This window comes from Agrilus planipennis, unplaced genomic scaffold, assembly GCF_000699045.2.
Source record: "Agrilus planipennis isolate EAB-ADULT unplaced genomic scaffold, Apla_2.0 scaffold44, whole genome shotgun sequence".
NCBI lineage: Eukaryota > Metazoa > Arthropoda > Insecta > Coleoptera > Buprestidae > Agrilus > Agrilus planipennis.
Genome location: NW_020438939.1, coordinates 1,636,797 through 1,645,465, shown reverse-complemented (window position 1 = coordinate 1,645,465; position 8,669 = coordinate 1,636,797). Strand labels below are relative to the sequence as shown.

At 31.1% G+C, this 8,669-nt stretch overlaps 5 protein-coding genes and 1 long non-coding RNA gene across 9 annotated transcripts in view; 3 read left to right on the top strand and 3 right to left on the bottom strand.

Moving 5' to 3' along the window:
• The window catches only part of LOC108742577, a 27,737-nt gene extending 26,935 nt beyond the window's left edge, over positions 1-802 (bottom strand). Inside the window, exon 1 of the long non-coding RNA XR_001938694.2 lies at positions 498-802. This is a non-coding gene — a long non-coding RNA (uncharacterized LOC108742577). The remainder of the gene's footprint in view (positions 1-497) is intronic.
• The window catches only part of LOC108742572 (cystathionine beta-synthase), a 5,046-nt gene extending 2,177 nt beyond the window's left edge, over positions 1-2,869 (top strand). For both annotated transcript variants that reach the window (XM_018477839.1, XM_018477838.1), the window contains 7 exons: positions 809-976; positions 1,086-1,354; positions 1,707-1,992; positions 2,090-2,267; positions 2,323-2,457; positions 2,513-2,694; positions 2,762-2,869. In XM_018477839.1, the coding sequence (XP_018333341.1) occupies positions 809-976; positions 1,086-1,354; positions 1,707-1,992; positions 2,090-2,267; positions 2,323-2,457; positions 2,513-2,694; positions 2,762-2,853 (1,310 nt within the window). In that variant the 3' untranslated portion in view covers positions 2,854-2,869. The remainder of the gene's footprint in view (positions 1-808; positions 977-1,085; positions 1,355-1,706; positions 1,993-2,089; positions 2,268-2,322; positions 2,458-2,512; positions 2,695-2,761) is intronic.
• A 26-nt stretch (positions 2,870-2,895) lies between these two features.
• LOC108742573 (trafficking protein particle complex subunit 6B) lies at positions 2,896-3,660 on the bottom strand. Its single transcript, XM_018477840.2, has 3 exons — positions 3,543-3,660; positions 3,425-3,486; positions 2,896-3,368 (listed from the first exon to the last, which is right to left on the bottom strand). The coding sequence occupies exons 1-3, from the start codon at positions 3,633-3,635 to the stop codon at positions 3,041-3,043; spliced, it is 483 nt and encodes a 160-aa protein (XP_018333342.1). The 5' UTR covers positions 3,636-3,660; the 3' UTR covers positions 2,896-3,040.
• A 162-nt stretch (positions 3,661-3,822) lies between these two features.
• Positions 3,823-5,261, top strand: LOC108742556 (general transcription factor IIE subunit 2). The gene is made up of 6 exons (XM_025974531.1): positions 3,823-3,915; positions 3,976-4,077; positions 4,136-4,298; positions 4,354-4,554; positions 4,622-4,802; positions 4,896-5,261. Exons 1-6 carry the CDS (start codon positions 3,854-3,856, stop codon positions 5,069-5,071), a joined length of 885 nt encoding a protein of 294 aa, XP_025830316.1. The 5' UTR covers positions 3,823-3,853; the 3' UTR covers positions 5,072-5,261.
• A 20-nt stretch (positions 5,262-5,281) lies between these two features.
• On the top strand, positions 5,282-7,802 carry LOC108742557 (carboxylesterase 1E). 2 transcript variants are annotated; one of them, XM_025974527.1, is made up of 9 exons: positions 5,282-5,576; positions 5,649-5,802; positions 5,866-5,930; positions 5,990-6,239; positions 6,299-6,471; positions 6,525-6,747; positions 6,803-7,027; positions 7,084-7,233; positions 7,316-7,802. In XM_025974527.1, the coding sequence occupies exons 1-9, from the start codon at positions 5,304-5,306 to the stop codon at positions 7,798-7,800; spliced, it is 1,998 nt and encodes a 665-aa protein (XP_025830312.1). In that variant the 5' UTR covers positions 5,282-5,303; the 3' UTR covers positions 7,801-7,802. The 2 variants fall into 2 exon arrangements, with proteins under 2 accessions (XP_025830312.1, XP_025830313.1); XM_025974528.1 differs by lacking the exons at positions 5,649-5,802; positions 5,866-5,930 and having other exon boundaries at positions 6,035-6,239.
• A 4-nt stretch (positions 7,803-7,806) lies between these two features.
• The window catches only part of LOC108742582, a 4,585-nt gene continuing 3,722 nt past the window's right edge, over positions 7,807-8,669 (bottom strand). For both annotated transcript variants that reach the window (XM_025974529.1, XM_025974530.1), the window contains exons 6-7: positions 8,384-8,569; positions 7,807-8,002 (exon numbers count right to left, since the gene is read on the bottom strand). In XM_025974529.1, the coding sequence (XP_025830314.1) occupies positions 7,893-8,002; positions 8,384-8,569 (296 nt within the window). In that variant the 3' untranslated portion in view covers positions 7,807-7,892. The remainder of the gene's footprint in view (positions 8,003-8,383; positions 8,570-8,669) is intronic.

Genomic DNA, 8,669 nt, shown 5'->3' with positions numbered 1-8,669 from the left:
TAAATACTAATTTTTTTTTCTAAAATGCCTGATAGGCATAAGTACAAGGAATATAAGAATGAAAAAACACCCAATTTACCACAAAAACGAATATAACTGAACAGACACGTGTTTCAATTGTAATTTGTGGTGAATCTCTTTTTATATTTATTTCATTATCACAGCAAACTCCTTATTCTGTTTTGTCAACAAAAAGAAGTTTGAAGGGTAAATACAATTGCGTCATTAATAGTACTAAATGGTGGAAATCATGAAAGAATTACCAATTAAAAAACCCAACGTATTTAATTTATCTATTATGAATTTATTCATTTGTATTAATAAGTTAAATTTTCTTTTAAAAAATAATGCAAAACAAGCCAACCTAAAGATTTTCACCTCGCCATTAATAATAACTCGTAAACAAAATAATTGTGAGTATAAACATATATAATTTGTTTGATTTTTAATCGTTTCCGTGTTATTAATGCAAAATATTTTAAATTGTTAATTCTTACCGAAATCTGCGTGAACTACACACGTTGCACACACGTTTTATACCTATTGAATTCAGTTTTCACTGGTAATACATTTCCATAGGCAGAAATAATACATTCCGGAAACCGCAACTACCACCATAGATAAGAGATAACTACCAATTATAATTAGAATCTACTAGAATCCCTAAAAATGCACTATTACCCAAGGTTGCCTACGATCCACCATCCTTAAGAGAATGAACAATCAAATATTTATTTGTGACTAAATTCTCAACGAAATTGTCTATTAAAATAATGTTATTAAATATTAAGTATTTAAAATTTTTTAGTTGTAAAATGCGAATATTTCAATCCAGGAGGTTCAGTAAAAGATCGTATTGGCATTAGAATGCTTGAAGATGCAGAGAAAAAAGGGTTAATCAAACCGGGTGACACTCTTATTGAACCTAGTTCGGGAAATACGGGGATTGGAGTAGCTTTAGCATGTGCAGTAAAAGGTATTAATACAAAAATGTAAACTAATTTTAAAAAACTGCAAATACAAATTCAGACAAAATTAAATATTACAATTTAAGCAGCCTGTTTTAAAATTCTTTAATACCCTAGGATACCGTTGCATCATCGTGATGGCAATGAAAATGTCTAATGAAAAGGTTAACGTACTTAAGGCATTGGGGGCTGAAATCGTTCGTGTACCCACTGAAGCAGCGTTCGATTCACCTGAAGGGTCCCTTGCTGTAGCACAAAGACTACGGGATGCAACACCGAATTCATACATTCTAAATCAATACAAAAATTCGGGTAATCCCCTTGCTCATTACGACCACACTGCAATGGAAATTTACGAACAATGTGACGGAAAAATTGATATGGTGGTAAGTACCAAATAATATATAATAATTACCATGTTAACGGTTTTGCATTCATAAAGGTAAAGAGAAGTTCTTACAGGATTGAGTGGAGTATCAACTGAAAGAACTAATTTTGCATATTTCACTTATTTAATTTTAAATTAGGTAGGTACTTAAAATTTGCAAAAAAATTAAGGCAGTTTTGAAAATTATACAGGAGAAGCATTTATAGTACTGATGAGAAAAATAATAATCACTGTTAATTTTTGACCTTATTTATATTTGAAGTCTGCAGGTCAAAATCAAATTGTGCTATCTATTTTAATGCAGGGGACTGATAAAAGTCATGGTTAATACCTAATATATTTTGCCATAGGTCATAGGGGCCGGAACAGGTGGCACGGTAACAGGAATAGGACGTCGTTTGAAAGAACTAATTCCCAATGTTCAAGTAATAGCAAGTGATCCCTATGGATCTATATTAGCGGCTCCGGATAATTTAAATGAAGGGGGTGTGGGATTTTATGAAGTGGAGGGAATAGGTTATGACTTTATTCCGGTAGTTTTGGATAGATCTGTGGTTGATAAATGGGTAAAAACCACTGACAAGGAATCATTTATTATGGCCAAAAGACTTATCAGGGAGGAAGGGTTACTTTCAGGTAAATGTCACGAAAATAAAATAGAATTATTTTATTCCTCTTCTTTTTCTTTGAAAATAATACATACATGAGAGAAATAAATAAGTTATTTAAATAGGTGGAAGTAGTGGTGCTAACGTAGCAGCTGCTTTAAAGGCAGCAAAAAATTTAAAAGAAGGACAAAAATGTGTTGTAATTTTACCAGACAGTATCAGAAATTATTTAACAAAATTTGTGTCAGAAGAATGGATGGAAGCCAAACGTTACATTTCACCTGAGAATATTCATAATCATTCGTAAGTTTGGTATGTCTTAAAAAAAAAATAAAACATTCACTAAATGTATTTGTAGGTGGTGGGATGATAAGGTGAGCAATTTACAACTCGAAAAACCCAAAATATTGTACACTACATCCACATGTCAAGATTTCAAGAAATTACTAGATGAATATAAAACTGATACCGTTCCAGTACTTAATGAAAATGGGTAAAATTATTAAAAATGTGTCTCTTTTTTTTAACATTACGAATTATTATTCAAGGCATATTGAGGGAATTACATCTTCTAAAGATATAATGACAATGATAAATAACAAACGAATAGCATTAAATGATCCTATCATACCAGCTATCAATAAGAAAATAATAAAAGTCGATTCAAATACTAGTCTGGGTTTGATATCAAGAATTTTGCACATTGAACCTTGTGTTATTGTGACTGAAGGTATTATGATATAATCAATTATGTATGTACAGTTTTTATTTATAAAAGGTAACTTTTATTTTTTCAGGTAACGCACACACTGAACAACTAAAAGGAATTGTTACAAATACACACTTATTTAATTATATTTCATCACTTCCTTCACAAAATGGCATTTAATAAAAGTTTGAAGTTATTTATCTTTTATTAAATACTCCCATGCTACTCTAAACATATATTAAAAAAACGTTTACAATATAATTAAAAAACAATGTGATTTTTCTGATATACCTAAACAATACAACTTCAAATATAAAACAATTTTTAATATATAACTTTTCACTTACCAATTTAAATATTGTAATAATTACATTCTTTGAACCTGTATGTGAAATTTGCAGGAGGGCATGTTTTGAACTTCAGCAGTTACAAGACAATTGATTCCCAGATTTGCCAGCCCACCTCTGATTACCCCACATGTAAATGCCACATAACGTGGAGCATATTCCAAATATTGCTTGCCATTAGATATTTTAATTAGAAAACGGAATGCATTGTCTTGTAAAACGTAAACACCTTGGTGATTTGTTCTTAAATTGTCTATCTGTTTTTTATAAATGGCTGACCAGAAGTCAGTACATATAAATTTCATCGTGTCCAGTTCATCCTTAAACCTAGGCATTTCTTTAGTCAACCTAAAATGTACAAGATTAACCAAAATTGCATTTACTAAAATCTAATTTTGAAATACCTTTCTATTACTTTAAAGCCTGTAGAAAATCCAATAAACTCTATGTTTGATAAGTCATCATCCTAATAACATGTACTTTTTTATTACAAGACAAATATAAAAAAGTGAAATATGTTACCTTGCTTTCCTTTTTCTTAATTTCATTTCGCTGAATTGAATAATTAATTACCTCTGAATGTAAAAATTCAAATAAGTCATCAGACATAGACATCTTTCATAAACAATAAATGAGGTTATATTTGTTATATTCATACGTTAGAGATGTATAATAAGGTAGTATAAGGTCATGGATTAAACATAAAGTGGTTAATAAGGATTTCTTATTTTCTTACTACAACTTTCATGTTTTTTGTGTGTTACTTTATGGGCGAATAACAATTCATCCTTTTCAAATTTAATAAATAGTCTTCATATCATACTTTATATAAAATGGATCCAGCTTTATTAAAGGAACGAGAATTATTTAAGAAACGTGCTCTGGCAACACCAACGTAATATCTTGAAATAGTTTCTTTTCATTTATATACATATACACAGTACTTTTGTTTTAGAGTCGAGAAAAAGAAAAATGATACAAAATCAGATTCTATTCGAGATGAAAAGAAGAAAAGCAAAGTATCCTCTTCATCAGGCTCAAAACTTGACCTAAATACGTAAAAATAACCGCATTTATTTCGCTTTATACTTTGGTATAATTTATATTTTTTATAGATATAAGACTGCTTCAGGAAGTTCACAATATCGTTTTGGTGTTTTAGCCAAAATAGTTAAACACATGCGTGTAAGACATCAAGAAGGAGATTCGCATCCATTGACATTAGAAGAAATCCTTGATGAAACTAATCAGTTAGATGTGGGGTCTAAAGTTAAACAAGTATGAAGAATGAATTTTATCAGAATCACTTAAATATTTGTGTATTGCTTTATAGTGGCTACAAACAGAAGCATTACAAAATAATCCAAAAATTGAAGTAACTGTAGATGGTAAATTTACTTTTAAGGCCACATATAAACTAAAGGATCGTAAAAGTTTATTGAAGTTGCTCAAACAACAAGATTTAAAAGGCTTAGGCGGAATATATCTTGATGATGTAATGGAATCTTTGCCTCATGCAGAAAAGGCTTTAAAGGTAGAAATAATAAAAGGAATTTTATTTATGCTTCTTAAACTATAACAAATTTCATTTTGTATTTAAGACTCTACAGAATCAAAATGAAATAATTTTTGTTGCAAGACCATTAGACAAAAAAAAGGTGTTATTTTATAATGATAGAACTGCTAGTATGCCAATAGATGAAGAATTTCAGAAATTATGGAGGTCAGTTGCTGTTGATGCAATGGATGATGAAAAAATTGATGAATATTTAGAGAAACAAGGTGAAATTTTAATCAGATTTAATGTCAGAATTCCATACTTAAAGAAATCTATCTCCTAAAAATATAAAAATTATTTTTAAATATGTATTTCAGGCATAAGATCAATGCAGGACCATGGTCCCAAAAAACCAATGGTACCTTTAAAACGAAAGAAAGCTGCCCAAAGAAAGAAACAGTTCAAGAGACCCAGAGATAATGAGCATTTGGCTGATGTTTTAGAAAATTATGAAGACAACACTTTAACTCAAAAAGGCCAATACTCCACCTAATCACTCATTTTTTAACGTACAAGAAAAAATAACAAGCAATTTACTTATTAAACAGTATCATATTAAAATGATCATTTGTGTAAAGTGGATATCTATTTCTAACAGGGAAACGCGGAGATAATTTATGTGATAATAAACTTCCTGTTTGAAGATTATTTATAGAAAGATTGAAATAAAAAAGTGTTTAGTACTAACATTTTTTTATTGGAATTGTTATACCTACTAAATAAGCATGAAAATTAAAATTTGTTTTCTGCTTTTATTTTTCCAGTCGTTTGATTTTTGTTTTGGTTCAGATAATGCAACATATCAAGAATCCAAAAAATCTCGGGTACGTCGTATTGTGGGTGGCTACCCGGCAAAAATGCCGCCCTATGACGATCCTTTGGTGTTTATAAATTTTGCAGGAAGATTTGCCAAAGTGAGGGGAGTGTTGGACTTTCCGCATTATGTTTTTCGTGGATTGCGATTCGCTGAACCGCCCATTAAAAAAGAAAGGTTTCAGGTATTTCTCAAGTACAATTATTATATTTATATGTTAATTTTGATTAGGAAAAATTTATTGCTGATAATTTAGAGGCCAAAGCAACATTTCCTGAAAGGTGATGTAGACGCAACTAGATTTCCACCCCCTTGTATTCAACCAATTTCTGGACAAAACAGAGTCGTTGGTAGTGAAGATTGTTTATTCCTAAACGTTTTTACTCCTGATTTACCTATTGGCACTGAAGGTTACTACAAATTTCTATACTTAATAAATTTTTAAAGAGTCTTTCTAAAATCTTTTTCTACAGGTCTTCCTGTAGTGGTCTGGATTCACGGGGGTGGATTCAGATATGGTTCAGCTTCTCAATATGGAGTAAGCACCATAAAAAATGTTTTAAATTATATTAATACTTACGCAAATTAAATACTTAGGTTAGACATTTAGTTGGCAAGCGGCTAATAGTTGTTACCATACAGTACAGATTAGGTTCCTTGGGATTTTTAAGTACGCAGTCAGCAGAACTGCCCGGAAATGCAGGATTTTGGGATATGGTAATGGCGGTAAGATGGGTTCGAAATTACATAGGATATTTTGGGGGAAATCCTTACAATATTGTTGTAATGGGACATGGATCAGGAGCAAGCAGTGCAATGTTAATGGCACTGAACAAAGTAGCGAAAGGTCCACATTTATTTATCATTTAAATTTTCTTAAACAACTCATTAATTTATTTATAATAGGATACGCAAATGGAGTTATAGCCTTATCAGGAACAGCAGTTTCTAACTGGGCAATGGATGATGATCCCAATGGGGTGGCAAGGGAACTTGCTGAGACTCAAGGTTGTCCCACCACCTCAGCATTAGCAATGATTAAATGTTTGCAGAGTATACCAGCTCAAAATATAATTAATGTAAACGATCTATTTTTAATTTGTTAGTTTTGTAATTCTCTATATTATTAAAGGCTGATTCTCAAATACAAATGCAACGAGTAAATTCGCGAGGATTTATGGGAGCAATGTCAAGATCACTTGGGGCTTCTCCAGTTGTAGAAGGCGTACACGATGGAAGGTCTCTACCCAGTGGCGTTGAACACGAACCCTTCAAGCAAATGTCCGAAGGAAATATACCAAATATTCCTTTATTTACCGGAGTCACCAAAGAAGAAACCAAACGTGCCGTTAACAGTAAGATTTTAAATTTTAATGACAAATTTTGAATTCATAATTACTTGGTTGGCAGGCGTTTTTAAAGATGAAGTTCTACAATCACTACAAACGAAATCCGAATTTTTGAATAAGGTACTTATTCAAGAACTTCAGTCGTTTACTGCGATAGGAAAGGAGTCTATAATTGGGTCTCAGAATGGTCTCTGGAAAACTTTGGATTCGTTTAAGTTTGGAAAATACATTGACGTTGCCAAAAATAATGTTGTTGAAGCTTTTGGAAAAATTACCGAAGCAACAGGTAACAAAATCAGACACTCAAAAGATTTTACTTACTATCTGTCTCTACGTTTTTAGCGGACGCTTTGTTCAACTTACCGGCCTTCCTTTCTGTGAATTTGTGGTCGAAAAGTAAAGCTCCTACTTTTTTATATTCCTTCGATCACATTCCAAAAGTCAGTAAAGCGCATTATTTTCTAGCTGGCCTGCCTTTTGTTGGAAATAACAGTAAGCGCAACATTATCTTTTTCGTTAAAATAGAAATAATTTAAAATGTAAAACAGAAAAAGAATATAAAAAATTATAATAGGTGCTCAAGAACGTTCAGCAAGTCACGGCGAAGATTTGGCCTTCTTATTTGACGCGTATACCCTCGAAGGAGAACCGTTAGATTTAAATGGAGACTTCACAGAAGAAGATATGCAAGTACGAAACGTTTTCGTGGAGGCCATAGCCAGTTTTGCGAAACACAAAAAAATCTCCTTTGAAAACAAAGATCTGCCAAGTTTTTCAAGTTCTAACAATAATTTTTTCCAAATAAGTTCTGCTCCGAAAATCGAAAGCAATTTTCGATTTTGCCAAATGGGTCTTTGGGCTGGTTTAGCCGATAGATTACAAGATGCTCAGTGCAAGGTATTCAACATTTTGGATAGTGAACTGAAAAATTATCAAAAACAACTTTTCGACGTAGCCGGCGTACCTCAAAAAAATCTTCCAAAGGTTCCTAATGTCGGAATTGGCGGATTAACATCGCATATAGGGCAAAACTTGGGAGGGATTTTTGGAAAAAAATAAAACAGGTAAAAAAGTACTCGTATTTTTAATAAAAAAGCATTCTTAGTTGTACGACTTACTTAACTACTTATTACTTTTACTAATAAAACCATTTACATTCTTATTTCTTTAATTTTTTTAAAAATGAAATTTACCAGCCAAATTGATCCAGTTAAGAACTGCAGCAGTGCGAGGAGCAAAAAACAATTTCTGTAACTTATGTCTGAAAATAAGAACGAAAATATGACCATATTTTCATAATATATAACGTATTTTAGTGTAGATTTTTATTATTAAAAGTATTATTTCCTTTGAAAATTAATGTTAAGCGTTTCATTTAATTTCGAGTTTCCATATTAAACAAAACACCTTATTAAAAGTAAAATATGGAAAAGAATAGAGATAGTTGTATCTTTACAAAATATTTAAAAAAATACTTCATCAAACCAAGAGAAATGTTAATATTTTTGAATTAACAAGTAGTTTATTTGTTTTACTTTGAAATGTACTTATATATTAAAAGAAGTATTTTTTTTTTGTTTGTGGTGAATTAGTGCCAATAAATTTTGAAACATCAACCATTAATATATTAAAAAATACTTACCTATCAGAAAAAAAGTGCAAAAAGCCAGTCCTGTTACAGTACATAAAATACAGTGTGTTCGACTACTTTGTCCCATAGCATTTACTTTAAATAATGAATTATCCAGTACATTCAAGAGACTTAAACTGAGAGAAATATTAACAGCACCGAATAATAATGCAGATTCTGCATGGGATGTAGAAATAGCTAAAAATTCATTATTTTAAAGAATACGTTTGAAATTTACATACTTCTACACGCATATAGAAATGTAGGACAAAGTGTGTTATGTAAACAATTTCTATTT

What these genes read in the sequence shown, in the direction of transcription:
- LOC108742573 (XM_018477840.2), bottom strand. Translation starts at nt 3,635, where the DNA reads ATGTCTATGTCTGATGACTTATTTGAATTTTTACATTCAGAGGTAATT. An exon ending in TTAAGAAAAAGGAAAGCAAG is followed by an intron (nt 3,487 to 3,542) that starts GTAACATATTTC and finishes ACATGTTATTAG; the next exon opens with GATGATGACTTATCAAACAT. An exon ending in GGCTTTAAAGTAATAGAAAG is followed by an intron (nt 3,369 to 3,424) that starts GTATTTCAAAAT and finishes TGTACATTTTAG; the next exon opens with GTTGACTAAAGAAATGCCTA.
- LOC108742556 (XM_025974531.1), top strand. Translation starts at nt 3,854, where the DNA reads ATGGATCCAGCTTTATTAAAGGAACGAGAATTATTTAAGAAACGTGCT. An exon ending in TCAAAACTTGACCTAAATAC is followed by an intron (nt 4,078 to 4,135) that starts GTAAAAATAACC and finishes TATTTTTTATAG; the next exon opens with ATATAAGACTGCTTCAGGAA. An exon ending in TGGGGTCTAAAGTTAAACAA is followed by an intron (nt 4,299 to 4,353) that starts GTATGAAGAATG and finishes ATTGCTTTATAG; the next exon opens with TGGCTACAAACAGAAGCATT.
- LOC108742557 (XM_025974527.1), top strand. Translation starts at nt 5,304, where the DNA reads ATGAAAATTAAAATTTGTTTTCTGCTTTTATTTTTCCAGTCGTTTGAT. An exon ending in GTTCAGCTTCTCAATATGGA is followed by an intron (nt 5,931 to 5,989) that starts GTAAGCACCATA and finishes TTAAATACTTAG; the next exon opens with GTTAGACATTTAGTTGGCAA. An exon ending in GCCTTTTGTTGGAAATAACA is followed by an intron (nt 7,234 to 7,315) that starts GTAAGCGCAACA and finishes AAATTATAATAG; the next exon opens with GTGCTCAAGAACGTTCAGCA.